The sequence below is a fragment of the Egretta garzetta genome, unplaced genomic scaffold, assembly GCF_000687185.1.
Source record: "Egretta garzetta isolate BGI_Z169 unplaced genomic scaffold, ASM68718v1 scaffold511, whole genome shotgun sequence".
NCBI lineage: Eukaryota > Metazoa > Chordata > Aves > Pelecaniformes > Ardeidae > Egretta > Egretta garzetta.
The window spans coordinates 1,492,826-1,518,437 of NW_009258554.1; the positions used below are offsets into that span (position 1 = coordinate 1,492,826).

General features: G+C 46.1%; 1 protein-coding gene across 1 annotated transcript in view; it reads left to right on the plus strand.

The window, feature by feature from the left end:
* The window catches only part of CACNA2D4 (calcium voltage-gated channel auxiliary subunit alpha2delta 4), a 133,353-nt gene that overhangs the window by 23,870 nt on the left and 83,871 nt on the right, over window positions 1-25,612 (plus strand). The window contains exons 11-18 of the mRNA XM_035903372.1: window positions 7,890-8,003; window positions 9,098-9,176; window positions 10,803-10,936; window positions 16,343-16,420; window positions 17,671-17,751; window positions 20,207-20,281; window positions 21,686-21,772; window positions 25,188-25,259. Coding sequence (XP_035759265.1) covers window positions 7,890-8,003; window positions 9,098-9,176; window positions 10,803-10,936; window positions 16,343-16,420; window positions 17,671-17,751; window positions 20,207-20,281; window positions 21,686-21,772; window positions 25,188-25,259 — 720 coding nt within the window. The remainder of the gene's footprint in view (window positions 1-7,889; window positions 8,004-9,097; window positions 9,177-10,802; window positions 10,937-16,342; window positions 16,421-17,670; window positions 17,752-20,206; window positions 20,282-21,685; window positions 21,773-25,187; window positions 25,260-25,612) is intronic.

Consider the following 25,612-nt stretch of genomic DNA (forward strand, 5'->3'; position numbering starts at 1 on the left):
CCAATGCCTTTGGTGCTGACAAAAACATGTACACGGTACGATGCTAGTGGCCAGAATGATGGCATTGATGTTAAAGGTAGTGTGCTAGAGGTATTGACACCCCGGGAAGGATTCTCCACTCTTACTTCACAAACTGAAAGTTTGTTGCCTATGGTAACGCTGTTCCCAATTTAGGCCAGTACAAGTGTGATCAGAGTTGAACCCAGGGCTGGTGGTAGCTGAGCTGACTTGTCAGTGGTGATAGAAGCATCATGGTTTTAAGGGCAACCTGAGAAGAGTGTGGTGCAGCCTTGGCATTGCAGTAATAGGCTGGCAGCACTCCTAGTAGTAATGGTTCAACATCTTTGGAGGAAGATAGTTACTGAGAGGACTAGGGAAGCAGAGCTTCTTTACTTTGAGGGTGACAAAGCACTGGAACAGGCTGCCCAGAGGGGTTGTGGAGTCTCCTTCTCTGGAGATATTCAAAGCCCGCCTGGACGAAGTCCTATGTAACATGCTCTAGGTGAACCTGCTTTAGCAGGAGGGTTGGACTAGATGATCTCCTGAGGTCCCTTCCAACCGTTGCCATTCTGTGATTCTGTGAAGGATATAAACCTAGAACAATTACATGGACTAGATGCCTGCTAGATTCATCTGCATGTATCCTTGCACTTTATGACAAAATCATCTTTAAAACCAAAGATCCAGAGCCTATATATGCCTGCACTGTATAAATCAGAATATTTAAACAATTTTTCCACCAGAGGAAAAATGATTTCTTAGTATCTAATGTAGCACTGGTTACGTACAGTGGCAACAGATTAGAGAAGCCCAATGCAGTACAACTGCAGACTCTCTCAACCAGCACAGCTTTGAAGGTCTCAGTGGAGAATAACAGAGTATAACCCTAAAGAAAGCCTGCTTGCCCCAGCTGAAATAGCAGCCGGTCATGCCAGGGACACACACCAAAGCTGGTCTGCTTCCACTAGTGAGGAAACCTCACACCTCCTTTCTGGTGGGCATGGCTCACCCACTAGGCTAGGCAATCCTCAAGTTTCCAGGATGCAGGACCTTTATAAAACCCTGCATATTTTGAGCCAGGCACGTCCATGGGAAATAGAAGGTACATGGTGGAACTGCTGAGACAAAAAAACCTGTCCTCCACTGACACAGCTGGACCACAAATACCTCCAGAGAGAGATTTGATGCCCATGCACCTCAGCAGACTAGCATAATTCCACTGCAGTAATGGAGAAGAAACTCTTTGGCAGATAGAGAAAATATTTTTCCTCTCTATTTGGCATCAAAAATGCAGTCAGCAGTTTAAGTAGTCATCACTTATCTTGATCCTTGTTGATTCTGCCTTGGCTAATGAGCTCAAAACAGCTCTGAGATTGCTCTTAGACAGTACAGCACCCAGTGGTGATAAAACCTTCCGATGTTATTCACTCACAAGGTGAGGTGCTGCTTCCCGCATGCCTTTCATTATCACCTTAGATCTGGGGAGAGGGCAACTGACTCGGGCATCTGAGCATCTTTCCTCTGAGAATCTGCAGATGAGGAAAGGTGGCTGCTGTCTCAGTGACTGCTGGTGTCATGCTTCTCTGCATCTTGGAACAGGAGTTCAGAAACAATAACTTTGTTGTCAAAGAAAGGTGTGAAACAAGGCTCTACATCTCTTCCTGCAGCTTTCTTGCAGCATCATTCACTGTAGCATGGACCATAATTGCCGCCTCTTTAAGCAAAATGGGTCCTCAGTCCAAGGCCACTGAAGCCATCAGCTGGGAGTCTTGTTGGCAGCCTTGGGCGAAATGGGTGCACGTGTAGCAGGAGGCCTGCAGGACCTGCACAACCTGATCTAGTTAGTGGTGTCCCTACTCACTGCAGGGGGGTTGGACTAGATGACCTCTAGGGGTCCCTTCCAACCCAAAACATTCTATGATTCTATGACTTCCTGCAAGTCACTTTGCAGCTTCATCCCAGGATTTCTGTCTGCCTGGTGACATAGAATCATAGAATAGAATCATAGAATCACTTTGGTTGGAAAAGACCTTTAAGATCATTGAGTCCAACCTTTAACCTAACCCTGCCATCCCACCACTAGACCATGTCCCTAAGCACTTCATCTATCCTTCTTTTAAATACCTCCAGGGATGGGGACTCGACCACCTCCCTGGGCAGCCCATTCCAGAGCCTGACAACCCTTTCGGTGGAGAAGTTTTTCCTAATGTCTAGCCTAAACCTGCCCTGGCACAACTTCAAACCATTCCCCCTCGTCCTATCATCTGCTAGCAGGGAGAAGAGGCCGACCCCCACCTCGCTACAGCCTCCTGTCAGGCAGTTGTAGACGGCGATAAGGTCTCCCCTCAGCCTCCTCTTCTCCAGACTAAATAACCCCAGTTCCCTCAGCTGCTCCTCATAAGACTTGTGCTCCAGACCTCTCACCAGTTTTGTGGCTCTCATTCAGTAGAGACAAGAGGTTGTGTCTCGGTGCACATGTGGCAGCGCCAGAGGCTGCACGTACATAGGCACGCAAGCGCAGAAACATGCCTGTTGTCCTGCAGCAGCCTTCCCAAACTGAGCTTCCCTAGTAAGGGTTCATGTAGAGAGTATCTTGATATCACCTGCTGGAGGACCCCAGGCTCTGCAAGACAAAATGGTACCACCTGCCAAGTGCTCGTATGCTTTAAAGACTCTCTGAAATCTTCTCTCAGAGCTTCTTAGATCTATATCAGGAACAGGGGAGGAAAAGGGTTTCCATCAGTGTGCCCTGAAACAAATCTCTGCTGCTGCAGTCATGCAGGCGAGAGAAGGGGGAACTTCGGTAGAATTGGCCACCCCCTTCCCATCAGACAAAATTCACATTCTCCACTTGTAATTATAGCCGTTCCTCACAGACTGTCCTGTTATTGTTCACAGGAGCATACGCAAGACAATGAAAATGAAAATTGCTACATCACACTGATGAAACAGGCTTTGCTGATTACAATAGACAACCAGTAATAATATCTGTAATGAAAGTGACTGCAAAATTTCCCTGGTAATTTTCCTCAGTCCAATTGCTCGTAGAATTAATAGCCCAGTAGAGACCTACTCAATGAGGTATGAGTAGCAGAGAGGGGTTGAAGGCAAGCGTGATCTCTCACCATCTATGTTTTCCTCCATTATGTTCTGGGGTAAACAGGGCATATTTTAATCTGTGACGCAATTTGCAGAACAGCTTCAGGAGAACAGTTATCCAGAGCCTCCCCTGCCCCTCTCTGCCATGCTCAATCAACCACTTAAACTCCCTATTTCAATTTAGCCACACACCAAGTGGTTTCAACAAAATATGCGTCCCAGGGAAACCATGGTCTGAAGCGCACACTTATAAAGTGCTTCAAAATCCTCAGGCATCGAGTGCTATCTTTTGAGCTCCTTTCTTATTTATCAAGTTTTAGTCTATCTCACTGCTATCTTCTCTCTTTCAACAAGCTTGGCACATCTTGTCCTCTCGACCTTTTCCTGTAGGATTTGTACCCCTTTGTTCTGGCCGCTGCTCCGCTCGCGGCTGCTTCCGAGCTGCCTGCCTTCCCTGACACCCCGGCTGCTTCCGAGCTGCCTGCCTTCCCTGACACCCCACCCTCCCAACACTCTGGAAGTGCTGCAGCTGAGAGCCATCAAGCGCTAAGCAGAGCAGAATAATTACCTTCCTTGTTTTACATGCCATAGTCCTCTTAACGCAGCATAAGACAGCCACGCTAGGTTTCTTCAGACACTGTCACGTTGTTAATTCCTATCCAGCTGGTCTGCCTCAGCGGTATTCCTCTCCAGCCAGTATTCAGCCTCCTGTTCGGCATTTGAGCCTCCAATGCACATCAATTGTAAGGACGTTCATATATTGTTCTTTTATAGGCATGCCAAATATATGTGTGTACATACATACATACACAAGCATACACCCTAATCCTAAGAGGGTCATATATATATTCATACATTTGTTCTATTTAATCCTAAAAAATTCATGTATTACAAAACCTGTGACTCTCGTGAGTCCTCCTTTCTCAGGATCTGCTCAGAGTAAGTAGATATTTTGAAAGCTGATGTTTTTCTGACCCTGTGGAGGGAAAGAACCCCCAAGTTATGCTTTCTGATGCCACTGTGGAGCGATGTCTCCTCTTAGCAGCAAGCTGGTTTAATGGTGACTTGACTTGCTGCTGAACTCAGAAATTGCGTAAATTTTTAGGTTATTTCTGAGTAGGTCACTCCAAAATGGCTATAGGTGAAAAAAAATGGTGAAACTGGTAACACACTGGATTTCAGTGAGAAGTAAAAGTCTGCGTAACTTGAGCAAACTGGTGTCATCAAAAGACCGAACCCATCTGCTGGTGTGAGTAACCAAAGGAGTTGGTGGCCTCTTGTGCCCTACCTGTGCAGGGAAGCATTTCATTTGCGCACTCACATGAGGACTGTGTTACCAGTTTTTCTAGCAGTGTGCTAGATATTTAAGGACAATTTACCCATCTGGTGTCCTCCCTGCTCATAACACATGTTTTCTGTTGATTCCCCCTTCATCCTTTGGGGTCCCATACAGCCCCAGTCAGGTCTCAGCCCATAAGGCAAGTAGTTCAGCAACACCTTCTGCAATCCTTTCCCTTCCTGCTCAGCACAGATTATTCAAATGCTTTCAATTAACTTTTTCTTTAACCCTACCACTTTGTGACCCTGCCTGTAATTAATTCATTCTTTTCTTTGTTTCTTATCACTTCAGCGTGTACCCAGCCATTACAATATTGGCCTTTTGATGATGAAATATGGAGGCTATAAAACATCTCTGCCTGACCGTTTCCCTCTGTTTTTTTTATCATTTGGCGACCTACTCTTTTTACTCCCTTTCTTGCTGCTTCTCTGAATGTTTAGAAATCTTTTCTTGATTCCACTCACATTTTTATGGACCTGGATTCTGCAGTGTATTTTTCAGGATACACAAAGCTCAGGATTTCTTGTTTACCAGTTGATACCATTTTGCTTAATGCCTCCTCTTGTTTCTTCTTTGCTGGCTTCCTCTTTCCTTCTCTATTGCTGATTTTCTACCCATAAGATGCTTCTGACTTTTCAGTAATTCTGGAGGCTGCTCTGGAGGCCAGGTCTGCGCAAGAGTGGGGCAGAAGGAGACAGAGAGGGGCTGCTCGGTCATCTGGCCAGATGTGTCCTAATCAGCGTGCGTGCCTGGGCATCGCAGAGCTGTGCTGATGTTCCTATTGCTTCACTAGGGGGCTATAACTGCAAAGTGAATGGCGATGAGCAAACAAGGGACTACAGGGGACTGTGACCCTGAATTAATTAGATCATGCCTGCTACTCCTAGCACTGTGATCAAAGTTCTACAGGAGAATACGTAGCTCCGTGCCTCAATCACCGACCACAGCTCTAGCCCGCGTCTCTTCAGACATCTGTTCCTCATCCCCGCTTCTTTCATGCTCCTGAGACTTCAGTCAGAGCAGGGAATTGTGCGCAGGGCTGGATGTGAATGCTGTCAGATCGTTTGCTACAGCTGCAGCCAGCCACAAAAGGACCTAAAAATCAGGGATTACCTCTTATTCACTTGTTTTCTAAATCTGTCTTTTTAATCTCTATTTCTATGACACTGATGATCTCATTTTCCCTGTTGAAAATATCATCTACTCCTGTAATTAGGAGATTGCTGGTTCTGATACAGCATCTAATTTCTCAGTATCTCAGTATTATGTGGTCTGAAGTAAGCTACGTGAAGAGAAGTCTTAACTAGTCTGATGAAATGGTGGGTGACCCTAATTAAGTGTTAATTTAATAACCACCTAAACAAAACATGTTGTAGATCCCAACAGCCTGGAATGAGCTGCTTTTGTAACTATGGGGTTCGCATATCTGTGATCCGAACCTCATTCCGACAGCATCTCCCACACCGTCGTAACCCTACGCCTCCCTAGCAGATGCTCACACCAGCCATGCTCTCTGCTCATCCGCACGTGGCTGATCTCTGTCCCAGGAATTGCTCACTTGAGACTCCTGGTCTTTTTCCCACCTGACGGTCTGCAGCAGAATCCCATGCAGTTGTCAACTACTTTTCCCCTTGCATTTGCACTGAGGAGCACCCCGTGCTTGTTCCCATTGTGCACCCTCAGCCTTTGCCCTGGGTCTCCTACGTATTCTGGCCAGTGATACAAGTAATGGGATTATCATGAAGCAGGGAGAGATGGGTTTGTATGTGTGGGCGTTCAGAAGCTGTTGAGTCCATGCTTACTGCAGTAGAGTAACAGGTACTTCAGTGGTGCTAAGGGTAATGTTGAAGGAGGCAGGACTGATAACATAAATGGCGGTGGAAGGAGACATTATGGTGATATTAGGACTGAACCTGCTAATTTCATAATAAGGGGTGATCACAGAAGTGCTTGGAGGAGTGGTGAAATGACCAGGGAAATCTGGATTTGGAGTTGGCTCCTGGGTATCAATGGTCATGATGTTAATCTGCAGTGGAACCACAGTACCATCAGTGTTGGTAAAGATGTTTGCCTTCTGTCCTAATATAGCATTACTAAACCATAAGGGACTTGTGAGTCAAACCCTAAACCATCTAAGAGTCCCAGTTCACACCCTGTGCTCTTGTTCTCCCATCCAGCGCTTGCTTTTATTTTATGCAATTAGTCTTGCCACTTGGATACCTTTTTCTCATTTATAAGATATAACTACCTGCTCCAGTTTCAAATTGCTGCCGTGTTTGATATAACCTTAGTCACCCTTCAATTAGTCTCCCCTATGCTCTCCGTCTCAGACCATTGTCTCTAATTAATCTCTCGTGCAGAGCTGTCGTATCTTCCTCTTTCCATATTTTTTCACTCTGCATCAGTTTCTGGATCCTCCTTCGCTGATTAGACTTTTCCTTGCTTGGAGAGTGGAAGCGGTGAGATGCTGCCCAAGGAGAGGTGCATACTGACACTGACCTAGGAGCCGCAGCAAAGTCGCTCCTCAATTTTGTGCCTTGACGTCCTCTGCTACCTCCTCCTCTGGGCGACTGCGAATGCAAGTCCTGTGTTGGTGCTGCCGAAGGCACTCGGTTCTCTAGAGCCGTAGGGGGTACCTGGGGAAGGGGGGGGAGAGGCAAATGGCTCCGCGTGTGGCAGCACTAGACAAGCAGAACGGGCAGGGTCTGGCTTGCCTGCAGGAGCACGCCTGTTCAACACCTCTCCATGTGCCCTTGGGAGCACATCAACGCTTGTGCCAGAGCCCCAGCGTACTTCCACTTTCCCTTAAATATCACTTATGCGCGGATAACAGATCGTCTGTCGTTACAGTGTATGGCCTTTCTATCTGGCACATTCATAACCTATTTCGGCTCTGATAGCGGTAGCCTTCTCTTTTCATGTGCTCCTGCCTTCCTCTGCTCTTTTTTTTTTTTTTTTTTTGGGGGGTGGTGGTGGTGGGGAGTAAAGTCTAGGGTAGAGATTTTCCCAAACAGTCAAAACTATGATTTACCCTGCAATAATGAGTCTGATTTCCCCTTCCTCTCACATTTTCTGCCATAAAAAATGACAGTTATTGCTGTCAAATCAGAATTGCAGTGCTTATGGTCGCTCCATCGTTGTTTTGCATAAACGAATGCAACTGTGCAAGGTGTGAGGCAGCAGGGAATCACACCCTTCCTCCACAGCACTCGTTTTCTCCTATTCTTTTACTTCTGTAAAGCCTCCTGTGTCCACATGTGCTAGGAAGGGCTGTATAAATGAAAAAATTATATGCATTATACAAACACAGTCCTTATTTAAGCAGAGATCTTTCTGAGCACAGTGTGAGATTCACAAGAAGTCGGGATGTGGCCCATCATGAATAAATACACCGCGATTACGGGGAATGGCCTGCGCTGAGATAACTAATGCTCTTCCTCTCTTTTCGTAGTTCAGAGAGGCTGGTCAAGGAGGCTTGTGTAACCAAGCTATCATGCTGATCACAGACGGAGCCGTGGAGGATTATGAAGCTGTGTTCGAAAAATACAACTGGCCAGATCGGAAGGTTTGTCTGGGGAGTGATAAATAGGAAGGGGGAGGAAAGGTGCTCTCCTGCTACGGTGGGGCTAGAAGAGTGCGAGCCAGGGCGACAGGCAGAGGGGGAGCATTCCCATCCTCCAGTACCCGTCTGCATCTGGCTGTAAACACAAACCAAAGCAGCCAGGCAGGAGCCTGCTGGGGGGATTTCAGAGCTGGTAGGATCACAAATGGATATCTGTAGGTCAGTGAAGATTTTGGGGTTTTTTTGTACACTTCATTTTCTAAAGGTGCGGGCAATCAAAACATTCTCTGAATAAGATGACAAAGACTGAGCTGAGTATTTCAAAATTAAAAAAAGAAAAGAAAAAAAAAAGCTTTTGCAAAGAATTTTAATCCCATCCAGGACTGGTTATAACTGGTACTGTTTGGGAAAGGTTTGGCTGTTACCAGTTTGTATGGTGGGCAGGGGGAACGGCCCAGACAACCTCTCTAGGAGCCTTCCAGCCCTATTTACTTCAAGGTCTGTGATTACAGGCTTGTACTAGCAGAGCGGACTGTAGACCACAGCTCATCCTAAACCCTCCTGATTTATTTGTTTACCTCATCCCAGCTAGCAGCAATGCACCAAGGGAGAGAAGCAGGCTACTGGGAGACCAGGGCATGGGGCTATTAAAGCAGTTTTATTTCAGGATTGGCTCTTTTGTTGTCGGTCAAACACAAGAGAAACAGTGAAGCTTTCTCTAAATGATTCATGTGGCCAGCTGTTCCCCTGGGTAAAGGATTCCTGTGAGCTATAAACCTCTCTGCGTGTGGTTGCCGAGTGCCTGGCAGAGCTGCTGTCGTAAAATCAAACAGAATTTGCATTTCTGCCTTGTTATTCAGATGATCCCGGGTGCTACTTGGCTTTCTGGACTGATTGTAATTGGAAATGAAGTTCCAGCCCACAAAATGCGAAACAAATGGAGCAAGAGGCTCCCGTCTCTGCGTGAAGGCAGAGCTATTGCTATGCACCACAAACAGGCATTCGCACCAGCGCGTAGCAGGATGCCAAACCTCAGCCATTTGGATTTGGTAGCACATTACAGCCTAATTCTTCTGTCTTGGCGTTCTTGTCCCCAGGTCCGGGTTTTCACTTACCTCATTGGACGGGAGGTCACTTTTGCCCCCAACGTGAAATGGATCGCCTGCAACAACAAAGGTGCTGTATGGGAATGGTTCCCCATCCCCAATCCCCGCACAGCACACGTGGGCTGCAGCCACCGAGCCCTGGCCCTCTCCAAGGCTTCCCCATTGCAGCTGGGGCCCATGAGCCCCCGGTTGGAGGACGACCTAAGGAAAAAGCAGAGCCTGCTAGTTCACGTGAAGTGTGCCTGTGTCCAGCCAACACGAGTCCTCCATGCTGAGCCACCACATTTCCCTGTCACGGTGCCAAGAGACACTATGACTGAGATCCATGCTGGCTGTAGTCCACCTAACTCCCTGTGCTTATTGTGTCCCCATTGCTGGCTTTTGACAATCTGTCCAAACCTCTGTCAGGAAAGCCTGACATCATTTGGCTGAGAAGTAAACTGAACATCTCTTCCTGAAAGATTTCACAGCACTTTGCACAAGATCTGTGGGTTAACCCATTATACCCTGGCCAAATTCTTTGTGTGCCAGTGGTTTCACTGAGGTACCAGAATAGCTTGTTAATCCCACCCCAAAACCAATATTCTCTCTAGCTAGCATGAAAGGGAAAATCCATTCAGAGTAGGTGTGTCACCTCCATGCATTCAGGGCCAGTTTAAAAGTCCAGTTAGCCCTATAAGAGTCTGCAAGGGTAAAGGAAGAGAGGGGGGTGGAAAAAAAAAGTCTTCCCTGTTTGGGCATGACTTGGCCTCAGTGCATCTGGAGACAGTCAGCAATGTTTGCTATAGAAGTATCCTTCTTAAACAGGGAAAGGAAGGGAAGGCTGAAGGGGGCTGACCAGCTGCGTATGTCGACTCTTTTCCTGCCTGAGCAGCGGCTCCAGCAGGCTATGAAATGCATGGATGCATTTGCTACTGAAAATAATAGACAGACAAGAGTTGCTGGCCTGCAGAATGTGAGCTCAAGGCTCAAACCTGTGTTTGTCAGCGCTATGAATCACACATAACATTTTTAGGTTTTGTTAGATGAAACAAAAACTTGGATTTCAGATTGCATGTTCAGCCATAAGAGTAGTGACAGGGAATTCATGGTGCTGTTGGTTCAGCATCAGATGTGAGAATGGATTCTCCTGAATAACCAAACAGAGAACAAAAATATGCTCTTTGCGCTTGAATTCTCACTTACCACACTTGAGCTCTGCAGAAGGCTCATTGGTTTTGGTTCTTCTGTTTCAACACATTGTACAGGTCTTTTAGTCCTTTTCAAGCACACTGAATCTGTTTCCACATCACAAAGCTTATCAGATCATGAGCCCTTTCACATGGCAGTGTTTTCCCAGTGATAACAAAAGTTTTCCATCTATCTGACATACCGGGTCCTATACCAAGTACAACCAATCGGTTCCATGTGGTGAGAAGCAGGACAAGAGTCCTCGTGATGTTATACTGCATTAGCATTTCTAACCAGTTAAGCAGCTGATTTAGAGGACCTTTTGATAACTTGAAGACATTCTTCCCCTGTACTCCTTGTTGTAGTGTTAGACTGTTAACAGGTCCGTCTGCGGGGAGAAAGCTCTGGAAATAGGTAACTTAGCTACAGTCTTTGACATGCAGTTTTCTAGCTTTGCAGAGACACTCCTTTAAAAATACGGAAGATGAGTTAGCAGAGTGACTCATGCCTCTGTTTCTCCATGAAGGCTACTACACTCAGATCTCCACACTGGCAGATGTCCAGGAGAACGTGATGGAGTACCTGCACGTGCTCAGCCGTCCCATGGTCATCAACCACGACCACGACATTATTTGGACTGAAGCCTACATGGACAGCGCGGTAAGGACCTACAGCACAAGTCTTTAGTCAGCAAACAGCAGGGCCTATGGGTCAAACCAGCAAAGGTGTTAAACACCCAGCTAGTATGTTAGGCATACAACTTGTCCCAGCTTCCCACCTAAATATCTTATGTGTATCAGTACCAAATAAAGTCCTGAAACACGCAAAGCCAGGAGTTGGCTGACTGATAGAAATTACTGATCTCTGGCTCTGCTGAGACAGACAATATCTCTTTTCTGCTCACTCCTGGAGTTGAGATGTGTATGTAGACTCAGGTCTGAATCTAACAGTGACCCAGGAGCTCAGGACTAATCACACAGGCACAGCATGACTTAAGTAGTGCTTCTGTGAAAGCAGGTTACCTTCTAAAGGATTATTCACAGGAAAGATTATTTACAGCTCAGGATACAGGTTGCAGAGATTTATCTTTTCCGGCCCAGCAGCTAACTGCATACGGCTTGCCACTCAAAGATACACATCTCCGTTTGGGAAGCAGGCTCACTCTTCCATTCCTTGGGCTAGGAAGATCTAACTGGGCTAGCAAGACCTAACATCACCTCAGTGGCCCCGTGCTTAGCCCTGTGGGTAAAGGACATATTGCAAAGGACCAGACAGTCAGCACTCCTGAAGCCCCTTGCTTTGTCTCAGACCTGCCCTATGGGGAGACTTAAGACATTTGGACCATGAGCAGGTGCTATTTGGTGCTGTGTTGCCAAGGCAGCTTTGAAATTCAAAGGATTGACGGGAAGGACAAAGGAGTAGATCGCCACTGAAGGAGCCTTCTCCTGCACTTCTCCAAATAGAAGATGTTCTTCAATCTTCGTCTCCATCCCTTTCTACATTGCAGAAAGAGAAATTTACAGTTGTTCTTTTGGGGGTCTCTGTGCTTTCAGGGAGATAAAGTTTATTTTCCTACACGGGACTCCTCACCCCAGAGAAGCATCTGCATAAGCATGGCACTTAGAGCTGACCAGTGGTCAGATTCCCCTCTTCCAGAAACAAACCTAAGGTCTCAGGACTGCTTATACTATCTAAGGGGAAAAATCATCTAGAAACATTGAGAATGTTTCCATACATGATCCCACAATGGGACTGAAGTTATTAGCCCAGGTCTGACCAGCAGCAGCTTTAGGGTGTCTTCTACAGACCTGGGGAGAACCCATGGTTTTCAGGTTTAAGATCCATGGTGAGAAACCTGAACTCTCTGAGTTGGAGTAAAATTAAAGGTACTGAACTTAGCTTTGTAGCAGGAAACACGGAAGTCCAGTCAGCAATGTTTGCTATAGAAGTATCCTTCTTAAACAGGGAAAGGAAGGGAAGGCTGAAGGGGGCTGACCAGCTGCGTATGTCGACTCTTTTCCTGCCTGAGCAGCGGCTCCAGCAGGCTATGAAATGCATGGATGCATTTGCTACTGAAAATAATAGACAGACAAGAGTTGCTGGCCTGCAGAATGTGAGCTCAAGGCTCAAACCTGTGTTTGTCAGCGCTATGAATCACACATAACATTTTTAGGTTTTGTTAGATGAAACAAAAACTTGGATTTCAGATTGCATGTTCAGCCATAAGAGTAGTGACAGGGAATTCATGGTGCTGTTGGTTCAGCATCAGATGTGAGAATGGATTCTCCTGAATAACCAAACAGAGAACAAAAATATGCTCTTTGCGCTTGAATTCTCACTTACCACACTTGAGCTCTGCAGAAGGCTCATTGGTTTTGGTTCTTCTGTTTCAACACATTGTACAGGTCTTTTAGTCCTTTTCAAGCACACTGAATCTGTTTCCACATCACAAAGCTTATCAGATCATGAGCCCTTTCACATGGCAGTGTTTTCCCAGTGATAACAAAAGTTTTCCATCTATCTGACATACCGGGTCCTATACCAAGTACAACCAATCGGTTCCATGTGGTGAGAAGCAGGACAAGAGTCCTCGTGATGTTATACTGCATTAGCATTTCTAACCAGTTAAGCAGCTGATTTAGAGGACCTTTTGATAACTTGAAGACATTCTTCCCCTGTACTCCTTGTTGTAGTGTTAGACTGTTCACGGGTCCGTCTGCAGGGAGAAAGCTCTGGAAATAGGTAACTTAGCTACAGTCTTTGACATGCAGTTTTCTAGCTTTGCAGAGACACTCCTTTAAAAATACGGAAGATGAGTTAGCAGAGTGACTCATGCCTCTGTTTCTCCATGAAGGCTACTACACTCAGATCTCCACACTGGCAGATGTCCAGGAGAACGTGATGGAGTACCTGCACGTGCTCAGCCGTCCCATGGTCATCAACCACGACCACGACATTATTTGGACTGAAGCCTACATGGACAGCGCGGTAAGGACCTACAGCACAAGTCTTTAGTCAGCAAACAGCAGGGCCTATGGGTCAAACCAGCAAAGGTGTTAAACACCCAGCTAGTATGTTAGGCATACAACTTGTCCCAGCTTCCCACCTAAATATCTTATGTGTATCAGTACCAAATAAAGTCCTGAAACATGCAAAGCCAGGAGTTGGCTGACTGATAGAAATTACTGATCTCTGGCTCTGCTGAGACAGACAATATCTCTTTTCTGCTCACTCCTGGAGTTGAGATGTGTATGTAGACTCAGGTCTGAATCTAACAGTGACCCAGGAGCTCAGGACTAATCACACAGGCACAGCATGACTTAAGTAGTGCTTCTGTGAAAGCAGGTTACCTTCTAAAGGATTATTCACAGGAAAGATTATTTACAGCTCAGGATACAGGTTGCAGAGATTTATCTTTTCCGGCCCAGCAGCTAACTGCATACGGCTTGCCACTCAAAGATACACATCTCAGTTTGGGAAGCAGGCTCACTCTTCCATTCCTTGGGCTAGGAAGATCTAACTGGGCTAGCAAGACCTAACATCACCTCAGTGGCCCCGTGCTTAGCCCTGTGGGTAAAGGACATATTGCAAAGGACCAGACAGTCAGCACTCCTGAAGCCCCTTGCTTTGTCTCAGACCTGCCCTATGGGGAGACTTAAGACATTTGGACCATGAGCAGGTGCTATTTGGTGCTGTGTTGCCAAGGCAGCTTTGAAATTCAAAGGATTGACGGGAAGGACAAAGGAGTAGATCGCCACTGAAGGAGCCTTCTCCTGCACTTCTCCAAATAGAAGATGTTCTTCAATCTTCGTCTCCATCCCTTTCTACATTGCAGAAAGAGAAATTTACAGTTGTTCTTTTGGGGGTCTCTGTGCTTTCAGGGAGATAAAGTTTATTTTCCTACACGGGACTCCTCACCCCAGAGAAGCATCTGCATAAGCATGGCACTTAGAGCTGACCAGTGGTCAGATTCCCCTCTTCCAGAAACAAACCTAAGGTCTCAGGACTGCTTATACTATCTAAGGGGAAAAATCATCTAGAAACATTGAGAATGTTTCCATACATGATCCCACAATGGGACTGAAGTTATTAGCCCAGGTCTGACCAGCAGCAGCTTTAGGGTGTCTTCTACAGACCTGGGGAGAACCCATGGTTTTCAGGTTTAAGATCCATGGTGAGAAACCTGAACTCTCTGAGTTGGAGTAAAATTAAAGGTACTGAACTTAGCTTTGTAGCAGGAAACACGGAAGTCCGTCATGCATGGCAGTCTGGTGCTGTGTTCAGAGTCAAGACCACCACACAAACCCCAAGAAATAACTCCACGGCAGCCAGGCTTGCACCACCATAGTGCATAGGAGCTATGGTCTCATGGGAAGAGACTGTCCCTCACCTCTGTGCTGCAGCTGGCCACTGAGGCTGCAGCTGTGGCACACCAGCTCTATGAGGGTGACACAGGGATGTCATCTGCTGCAGGAGCTGTGCCAAGCCAGAGCTGTGGATGTGGTACTTGACTGTGCTAAGCAAAACCTCCAGAAATGCTACTAGCTACCCAAAAAGTTTATTCCAATAGCAGGCACGCCACCCTTGGCACTGGTGCATGGTGTCACACTTCCCAAGGCAGCCCCAGGGATTTGTTTGCTGCATCTCTTTACTTACCTCTTGGCTTGCCATTCAATTCCCCTGCCCCAACCTCTTGCATCTTTGATTCATTCCTCCATTCATGTATTCATTCATCTGCTCATCCATGTCTCTCACTAGCTGCCACAATCTGAGGAGGTAAATGCTCCCCTGTGTTTTGTGAGCGTGCTGTTTCCCTTGTGCCAGCTGGTGTGTTTGTGCCAGTGCTCACAGCCACAGCTGGACTGTACATCTGGAAGGGGGGTGGAGTGTGAGGGGGCACAGCACTGGAAGGGGCTCTCTTACACTGGCAAGAAGAGGAGAGGAAATGCTGGATGTACTGGAGAGCTGTGCTGTGCTGTTGGTCCAGAGTAGGTAGGGGTGCCTGTGTTGTGCCGTAGCTTAAATCTCTTTTTTTTTTTTTTTCTACATGTCCGGTAAGTGCCTAAGAAGTTTACTTTCTGTGTGCTGGTGTGAGTGTTGCTGTGAATGGGAACTTTCCATACAGAATCACCCAAACCAGTAGTAACTTAAGATACCAGGCTCAAATCTCCACCAAGCAACTGCATAGGCTGACTGGCTCCTTTATGCCTCCTACCATGTACAGTAATGGAGACAGGAGGTCATTTCTTGCCTTGCTACTTACTTGACCAAATGAGAGGTGGAAGGGAGATGCTATTGGCATAGAGGGATTGGGTCCTTTGGATAGCTAGGCATGTTTGGGAGACTCCTTTGCATGTGTCTTGCCTGTTTTACCTCCTTTCATGTATGTTTTTAGAGCATCTGTCTTCTGCAGTACTGGGAGCATCTGTTACCCCATTACACGTGCATGTCCTGTATCCCCTGTAGAGATAGCTCACCATGCTCTAGCTGTTTGGATCATGATTTTGCCTCTGGTTTTCCTAAGCTTGAGTAACAAGTACATATAAGCAAGCTCTGTGTGTATTTGTGCCTTTTAAATATTTGCCTGTGGTGTTTCTCAGTCGTGGTATTCATGTGTTTGCAATATAGATGATATCTTGTTTGTGGTTTTGCTCATATTTTTGTTGCTTTTTTCTATTCTGTGCTCCTTGTGTTGGTGGCTTTTACACTTGTTGCATAAGTGTTCATGTCTACACTCCCAGTGCGTGGTGGGTATAAATTGTGCCACCACTTTTACAGGTTCCTGTCTCTTCATTAAAACAGCTCTTTAATTTCTCCTGCTTCAACATATTTCACTGGCTTTCATCCCATCCTCATCACCCCACACGAGCAAGCATCCATCCCACGATCCTCTTGGATACAGAGTATTTATTGAAAAGTGCTGCCATCTGTTTTTAGAGGGGGGTGGGAGGCAAGGAGGTGGCTAATTGTAATCAACATCTGGGGTCCTTGGGAATTCCAGTGCCTTTCGTTCGGGTTATCTGCGGTATTGCATTTGCTAACACACAGCTCGTTGTTCTGTGGCAGCTCTTTGCATCTCAGGCTCAAAGTCTGTTGCTCATGACAACAGTGGCTATGCCAGTCTTCAGCAAAAAGAATGAGACGGTGAGTGAAATGCGGGCTTCGCTCCTAGCCGGCAGAGGTGAAAGGATGCAGTGGACCTTTGCAATGGGGCTCTGAAAGAATAGCTGGCTATTTGGGACTGTAGTAGACCTCTGGCAGGCCATGTGGCTGATAATTTATATGACAAAATGATGGTCTTTCATTTTCTCTGAATGCTATTTCTTCAGAATACCCCTTAAATATGACACTTCTCCCCATTTTATCCCTTCTATTTCCAAACCTAGCCTAATTCACAGACCCATAAGGTTTCAGGCTGTGAGAGGTCATTACCTTGTCTAGTCTGTGCGTTTTACTGCAGACCTTTACAGGTCAGGTAGATGGTCCTTCATGAGCCCGATAACCTGTGTTTGGAAAAAGTGTTGTTGAAGAAAGGTGCCCATCCCTGAGGTCTCCGCTGTGGTTTCTCACTCTCTGTTAAAAACTGGTGCCTAAATTCCGCTTTGAATTTGTCTGGCTTCACCTTCCTGTCATAATGGCTTTCTCTGCTAGATTACAAAGCCTGTACCCTTTGGTATCCCCTCCTGGGAAGCATTGTCTACGCTGCAATAAAGTCAAACCCGTCTATCTTCTGATGAGAGAAAAAGGTTGAACAATTTATGTGTCTTTGATAAGGGCATTTCCTCTAGGTTTTGAAGCCCTTTAGACACTCTTTTCCAGACCATTTCCAGTTTCTCAGCATCCTTTCAAAATGGTGGACGGTACCTTACCATTGCTGTATGAGGGATAAACTCGCAGCCAGGTCCTACAAACAACAGTGGGACCCTGGGTGTCATTTCTCCATCATGCTCCCCAGGTGCTGATTAAGCAACCAGTTCCCCATTTCGTGGGGATTTCCTGCATTCCTTTTTCCTAGGTTAACAATTTTGTATTTAGTGTTTGGTTTAGTTGGCCCAAGTTATCAACCAATCCACGCTCTTCTCATGATTGCCTTGCCCTTACTGTTATTTACACATACCGAATGCTGGGGTTTGCCCTCAAAACTTGTCATGACTTTATGTTACTTCTGAATCATAGTCAGAACTGCTGACTATTACTGGGTAGAAATGCTCCTCTCCATAAACACTGGAGCAACTAGTTGAGACTTTTTGAGGTATGTTAGTTGGGTCTGAAAGAATATATTCATAGAAACCTAGAAAGAACATGTGAGAGACTAGTAGGAAGGCAATAATGTGTATCAGGTAGAGAGCTACCAAAATTTTGCTCCTGAAAATGGTTTCTGCTTTGTTTTTAAGCGATCTCATGGCATTCTCCTGGGTGTGGTGGGCTCTGACGTACCACTGAGGGAGCTGCTAAAACTTGCTCCACGGTACAAGGTAAGACTGAGATAATGCAATTTGTTATTTTGCACAGCAAAGTCACTAGTCGTTCTTCCATGGGCATGACTGAAAAATCTTCCCTCTGCCTGCAGGAAGACCTATAAGTATAAAGCAAGAGATGTTGGATGTGGTGATGTGTGGTTTCTATATAGCACGTGGGAAATCACTAAATTCTAGAAGCTCTTAGGCTGCTTCAGAAACACAAGGACTGGATGATGCAGTAGACTGCCAACAGGTCGTGGAGCCTTTGCACCTTGACGGGTCACCAGTCTAGATCCCTCAGAAATGATACGGATCTGACAGCCTGTCTCAGAAGAATTAAAGTTTTATACCCAGTTCCCAGTGGACAAAAGCTGCCATGCCAGCTGGCAAAGAAAATAAACTAGTTTCACCGTCAATATTCTTAGCAAAAAACCTGAGGATTGAATGGACAATGGTGAGCTGACTTTTCTGTCATGCCTATAGGTTCCTTTCTCTGAATCAGCATGAAGATTTCTTGGCAGGACAGTGGAGAGGAAGTTGGCTCTCCCTTGTGCTGTGCCTAGATAGAGTATTTGCCCTCCAGAATTGTTAGTCCAACAACTTTTCATGAGCTCTGTGCTCAATATATCTAAAAATATGTTCGTCCATAGGAACCCCTGCCCCGAGATGCACTGTTTAGTTTGGTTTCTCTTGTAACTTCTGTGCAGTGACCTTGTGTTCAATTAGTCTGCACACCAGGAAACAGCAAGCACATCTGAGGATCACCAAGAAATCAGGCAACTTGAGCCATCATTTCAAGTTTTCAGTTTTTCTTAAATAACTATCAGCCAACTACTAGCAGTTAGGCAGTTGTCCAAAATTGGATTGCTGAAGCCTCACAGGACTGAAAGTGCTGTCAGAAGCTATGAATTTGTGTGGTGCTTCCAGACATGGATGCAGGGCAGGCCATTCACATGCAGCTGTAGGAAATGATCCTTCAGGCAACCTGGGAATTATGAATGTTGGGGTGCATGCACTCAGCACGCAAAAGCTAGCTGGTTTGGGTCTGGGGGAACCTTGTCCAGGAGCTTCGATTTTTATACAGGTTTATTTTCTCTGTAAGACTAAGACCTTTTCATCTTCCTCCCTCCATGTCACTGAGAGGCCATGCATCACAATAATCTTTCTTCTGGGCCAAGGAGGGGCACTGGTCTTTCCTCCAAGCAGTGCCAGGGAAGGAGGGAAAATGATCGGAAGGATTTCTTTCCATCAGAGGCAGGATATGACTTCCCAGTAGCTCTTCCAACTCCACAATGGTTTGGAAACCTGGGATCCTCAATTTGAATCCCCTGGCATACGGGTTACAAAGGACCAGTTCCAGGGTTACAGCCCTTGAGAACTCATACATTTATGATCACGCTCACTGGGCTGGGAAATTTCAGCTTTAATAGGCCAACAAGGAATTTTGCTGTAGTCCTGATCCGATGTCTTGGATTCATTCTTGCCACACTGAGCTGAGCTCTGTGCTCTGCAAAAAACTGTTTCACATAGAGAGGCTCGAAAGTTTTGATCTGGGATGTGTGAAATGCCGAACTCCTTCTCTCCAAAAAGGCACAGACAGATTGTATATGAGTTACCTCCCCCCTTCCCTATTGTTATCCCTCCAGGATTGTCTCTACAGGAATATAAAGTTGCAACATTCTTTTGAAGATAAAAACCTTAGCTGTTCTTGTTTTCCTTGAGACACCTCTTGTTCTGGCAAGCACAGGCTATCAGCGTGTTTTTAGCAACTGAGGGTTTAGCTGGAATTTGTATTATATATGGGCTTGAGCTGAGTAATTGCTCTCTCGGAAATCTCTTGCAGATCAGGTCAGCCAGCGTCTGCTCTTGTTAGATTATGCTACTCCTTAAAAAGCATTTTAAGACTACAGGCTTGTACAATTGGCCTAGGCTAGGCCTGGTCTTGCCAACACTGAAACGTAGTGCAGAGCTCCTCGGAAGACCGACCGGGTTTCCAGGGAAGCCATCTGTGAGATTTATACTCCCTTGTTCATTCACTGCTGTGCGTATGCGTGCGTAGTGACGGGCATACAGACCCCTCACCGCTGTTTCTGTACAGTTTACAACATTCCCTATTGTTGCCCATTTTATGTACAGTGTTGCAGCGCCTGCTGTGGACAGCTTATTCTGCCTCTGGGTGGTAACTGTCCATGAGGACCATCAGAGTCTAGGAGGACATCTTTTTCCAAATGTGTACACAAATCTACTACCTGCCCATCCTTTTGTGGATCCAAGCATAGTCAAGCCTGCTCGGATGGAGCGGCCAGAGATCCAGAGATAAATGGTTTCGCATGGACCCTATTTTCTGCTGGTCAATGCCTTTAAAAAGAAAATGTTTCTGAATATTGGTGATGCCAGGGTATCAGTGGCACCCATTACATAGCAGTGTTTCTACCTAAGGCACTAATTATTCTAATGCCTCTTTCTCCAGCTGGGTGTCCATGGTTATGCCTTTCTGAACACCAACAATGGCTACATCCTTTCACACCCAGACCTCCGTCCTTTGGTATGTATAGCTGTGAAGCTGAGAACCTTGGTGTAGTTGGAAACAGTGGTTGTCAGGGACGCTCTTGATTTCTCATATTTTATTGAGCCGTGAAAGCTACCAGGCTCTGATATGTAAGCACCCAGGAGCATGAGGGCCAGAGAAATCAATTCCATGTGCACAGATGTATATATGCGCACACGTGTGTATGAAGCGTAAGGTACCCTGCCTGTCTGTTCTCCACAAGAGTGCCTGTGAGGGCTGTATTTGTGTGCACTTGCTGTGCTGTGGGTGCAGGTGTATCTGTGTCCGTGCAAGGCTTTGCTGCCGGGCTGAAGAAACAATTCTCCTCCCCAAGAAGATTCAGCATGAATTAGCACCCCAGTAATAGCTACCCAGCAGCTGTAGGGTCGGACATTTGGGGAGTCTGAGGGCAGGCAGGGTCCAGTACCACAAATCTTAGTAACGTGGTAAGTCAGAGACAGTTTAGAGACCAGTAGGCTGCAAAAATCTTCTGGGACTTGAGGCAGTGGACACAAGGACAACGTTTCTCCCTTGCGGTGCCACCTGGAGCTCCAGACCACACATCTCTCTGCAAAAACACAGCTGGCCTGATACTCAGATACCCAGGCAGACAACCATTTTACATTTCATACAGGCGCCTGTCAGCACAAATCCACCTGCACGCAGCTATAAGCGTTATCGTGGTTACTGGCGAGAGAAAGTGCCACCACAGGGCTTCACAGCAGCTGTCTTCGAAAAAGCAGCTTTGCACAGGGAGACCACAGGCATAGGTAGTTACTTCACTGGGTGAAGAGAAGGGACACATCGCGTTCCCAGGATGGGGCAAGGCAAAGCTAGGCGAGGGCACTGCTTTATCCTCCACCTGAAATTGGCCTCTTTTAGGCTGCTTCACACCTTTTCCCTCACCCAGAAGATTACAGGGAAATAGCTCTTTTGCGTCAGTTAGTCCTAGGTGAAAAGCCTACCTTTCTGTCAGTGGAGCCAAAGCCTAATTCCCATCAGAAAAGATCTCATGCTGGTATTACAGTGTTAATGGGATTACACTCTTAGCTGTGGGGGAAAGAACTGATTTCCTGGAGGCAAGTGTATTGTACTGATCTATTTAGAAGAATATTCTCACAAAGGAGGCTGTAGCCTTTACCTGCAATTTCACATGTGTTTCTGCTTGAGAACAGCCTCTCCCACTTGAACTGTCCTAGCCCCACGCTGCCTGCATAAATACATGGCATGGGACCGAGAAGGCACTTGCGCCCAAATGCTGCCTTCCCAGGTAGAGAATAAATGAGACACCCCTATTTTTCAAATCGGATATCAATTCTTAAAGGGTGAGTTTAGGAAGTTATCTAGCCACTTACTTGGTTTTTAGGGGTTTTGTTTGTTTGTTTTTTAAATAAATGCCAGTATAAAGAAGGAAAGAAACTGAAGCCTAAGCCGAACTACAACAGCGTAGATCTCTCGGAAGTGGAATGGGAAGACCAGGATGAAATAGTGAGTATCAGAAAGTGAATTTAGCCTTTTTTGTAGCTCCTTCTTTCTATACTTTGTTTGCCTGTATGGGAGGGGTGGAGGAGCAGCAGGCACTCTGGTGTTGTTCTGTGCCAGACTGGCCCTGACTAAGGGAGGCTGCTGGTCTACAAGAGGACAGGAATGACGCTCCCCTACAAAGTGCTTGTCTTCCTTCCCAGCATGAGTTTTCCTTCTCTTGGAACAGGGAGGGAAAGTGCTGGCAGGAGGAAGGAAGCACTTTGGAGGGTGCTCCAGGGAGCCAGTCTGTGTGTCCATGGCCCAAATGCTGCCTTGATACAAAGCCAAGACAGCTCAGGAGTATGGCGGTGTCCCACAATGTTACCCATACATGTAGTATGTGAGATATAGCTGAAGCCACTCAACTAATGAGGTCTGCAACAAGGAAGAAAGTGCATTCAAAAAGAGACTAAAGCTTGCAGTCACTATTAATAATAGACACAGAGGATAAGGGCCTGACTTAAGACACTTGAGAAAAACAAGTTTCCAGAAACCACTTTATTGCACAGGTGTGGAGGCACTGAAAATAATAGCTGACCAGAGGGAGGAAAAAAATGACAAAATACCTTCTCTTACTGTCTTTCGAGCAAAATCATTAAAAAGTGATAAACAAGAAATAGAGAGTACCTTCATGGCTGCATATTGCCATGTTGCACGACTAAGAACCCAGATATAATGAGAAGGTAGAGAGGTTCCTCTGTGGCTTTATTTTACCCAGAAGAATTAGGAGAGAATAGATACTTAGGTTACTAAGATAAGAACTGAATTTGGAGTAAGACAGAATTAGCTGTGGGACACATGCTTCTGGATTACAGGGGAGACTGCTGAGATAAACGGATCTGATGCTATAGATATCCACTGCAACAGGTAGGACAACCAAACTGCCCAGTGAGACGATCAATGTAGCTACTGTCACAAAGGGCTCTGCTCCCATTGCAGTTTTCTCTCTCACTGGACCCACTTCTCAGAGATCCTTCTCTTTTTTCACCAAAAAAAACCCCAAACAAACAAAAAAACCAAACCAAACAAAAAAAAAAAAAAAAGAAAATTAGAGGACTTTGCTTTGCTGTCATATTAATTTGGATGGCAGCTTCCCGTCTGACCAAATAACATTGAAACCTGAATGCAAACATGATGCGAAGTGTAAGGTTTCTGTCCATAGGCAATCAGAGTAAAACTATTCCAGTGGAAAAAAAAAAAAAAATCAGAAGAAGCATGAAAAAACAAAGCCACTTTGTGTTCCTGCACTGCATCTTCCAGAATAAAGGAAGGTTGCAGTCACTGAGGGTACGGAGACATTCAGTGACGCGAACAATATCTGCAGTGTGACTTCAGCAAGTCTAGAGACTCTCAAGATACACCCACTGCAGCAGAAAGCTGCCAACATTTCAACACTCAGATTTGCAGCTACGGTATTAGATCAATGACAGACTCAACATCGGTTGCAGCATAATCTCAGCAACACTGATAAGCAGCAAATTCAGACTGGAAAAATATGCCCAAGTGCTAATGATGTGTAATACCACCAGCTGCTAAAAAGAAATCTAGGGGAGGGAAGACGGCGCTGTCTGGAAAATACCAACTGATGCACAATAGTACTACCTGCAGCTGGGCAGCAAGGAAGTTTGGGCTCGCTTGTAAAGCAGCACAGGGATATCTCAGCGTGAGGGGGAAAGGGACTCTCAGTTGCGGGATCCTGCCCAGCAGCTGTCACCCAAACACCTTCTTCAGCCTTGACAGAACCACTGAAGATGAAAATCGCCTCCAAGGATGTCAAAACTGAGTGGCAAAACACCTATGGTGTGAGACCCCCTTGGGCAAAACACCTATGGTGTGAGACCTGTGTGTCTGTGTTGGTTTGAAACTACACACGCAGACAGGGAAAAGGATCTAGCAGCGCTCGCTACCAGTGATGGGGACGGCACAGACTCATTGCCCTGGAGCAGCAAAGCTGTTTGCTTTTTGGGGTGTTGGGAACTAGTGCTTCAGCATGCACCAGACCACCCCTCCGCCCAAACTCTGCTACACATTTTTCTAAGCAGAGGCCAGCTGTTGCCAGAAGCGTCCTCCCTCAAAAGGACTGAGTGCTGGGGGCACTCCCAGACATCAGGACTGTAATTGACTTCTCAGTGCAGGAAAAGCTGCTGAGGAAGAAGCAGCAAGGAGGGATCGTGGCACCAACCCACAGCCACTGTCACCTGGGGGCTGGGTACAGGGCAAGTAGCCTGTGTGCAGACCAGCTGGAGCTGAGGAGATCCAAGGAGACCTCAGATATCCACTGATTTGCTTCTCCGCTGCCTGACGGGGCAACGAGAGATGCTCAGCATTCAAGATACGGATGAAGCAACGATACCTGAACTAAACCCAGAACCCATAGAAAATGCCGCAGGCTGTCAGACCAGAACAGAGAGTATATGCCACGGCTCTGGCAGGAGGTCAAATGTTCTTAGCCAAAAGGGAGTAATAGTACCAGTCAGTGTTTTGATTTCTAAGACATGGGCCTTGGGAAACACAAGCTTTATATTCTAGGTCTGTAAATAACCCACATCTAACAGCCATAATAAACAGAACTGTGGCCTTGTAAAGTGAATGCAGTTGAGACTGGCCAGCACCTGACTGGAGGCCAGTCTCTAGAAGTAAGGAAGCAATTTGTGTGAATGAGTAAGTTACTTCCCACCTTTTTTTCTATCCAGGCCAAAGCAATAGGCCGATATGCTCTGGCAGGCTGGTTATAAAGTAAAAGCTTCTGCGCTTGTGGAAAAATTCCCTGGCTCTTTCTTGCAAGGGACTGGGAGTCATTGTGAAAATTACATTTTGCCTTTGGAACCTGGATTGAATAAAGTGGTCTTCTCACTGCCTACCCTGCTCTCATACAGCCTTGCTTTGCTGTGTTAAACAGCTGCTTTGCCTCATCTCAGAAGTGGCGCTGAATACAGCCTATAATTTATAAAGAGTTTCAAAAATGTCCAAGATCTTTGGAATCAGTCTGGGGGAGTTAGTGGGTTTCTCAGGTGTCTCCTCTTCCAGGCTCTCAAAGCACCGTGCTAATGACTTTCTGGCTGCCAAACGGTGAAGTCTGAAACTTGGACTGGCAATTTCATAGCTTCCAGATCCTTTCCTTTTGCTAAAAAGACGTATCAACAAGCTTTCAGCATAAGCCATTATTATTCTGTGTCACTTATCAGCCTGACTTGAACAAGGAACTGGACCTCTGAGAACAGGTTCTCAATTTAAAAGATGCAAGAAAGAGCTGGGGAGGAGGTGGGGGAAACAGTCACTCTTCTATGCCAGCCCCTGTTCATCAATGACAAGCGGCTCCATTAAATTCCTGTCCTGCCCTGCCGGGACATGCTAATACTAATCTTGTTCACCTCTGCAGCTGAGAACTGCCATGATCAATGGGGAAACGGGCTACCTCTCTATGGATGTGAAGGTCCCTGTGGATAAAGGGGTAAGAAATTCTCCTTCTTTTTAGCTCATATGAGAGAGGGGATGGGAAATGGATGCTGAAGAACCATGAAGGATGTGGTTTTAATGCTCAGCATTTCTGAGTGTGAGGATTTTATTGTTTCACCACATATATAACACATGTGCTAAAGACATAAAATAGAGCATCATTAGAAATGCTCTTTATACCTACCGACATTCTGCTTTTACAAAGGTATTGGAAATGCCTCACAGCTCCCTACTTTGTCCAGGCAAAGCCAAAAACTATGTTGTTCATTGTTTATAGGGCTGTGAAATGAATTTGAGATCTTCAAGAGTATAGAATGGGGGAAAGACTATGCCGAGCTGACCTAGACA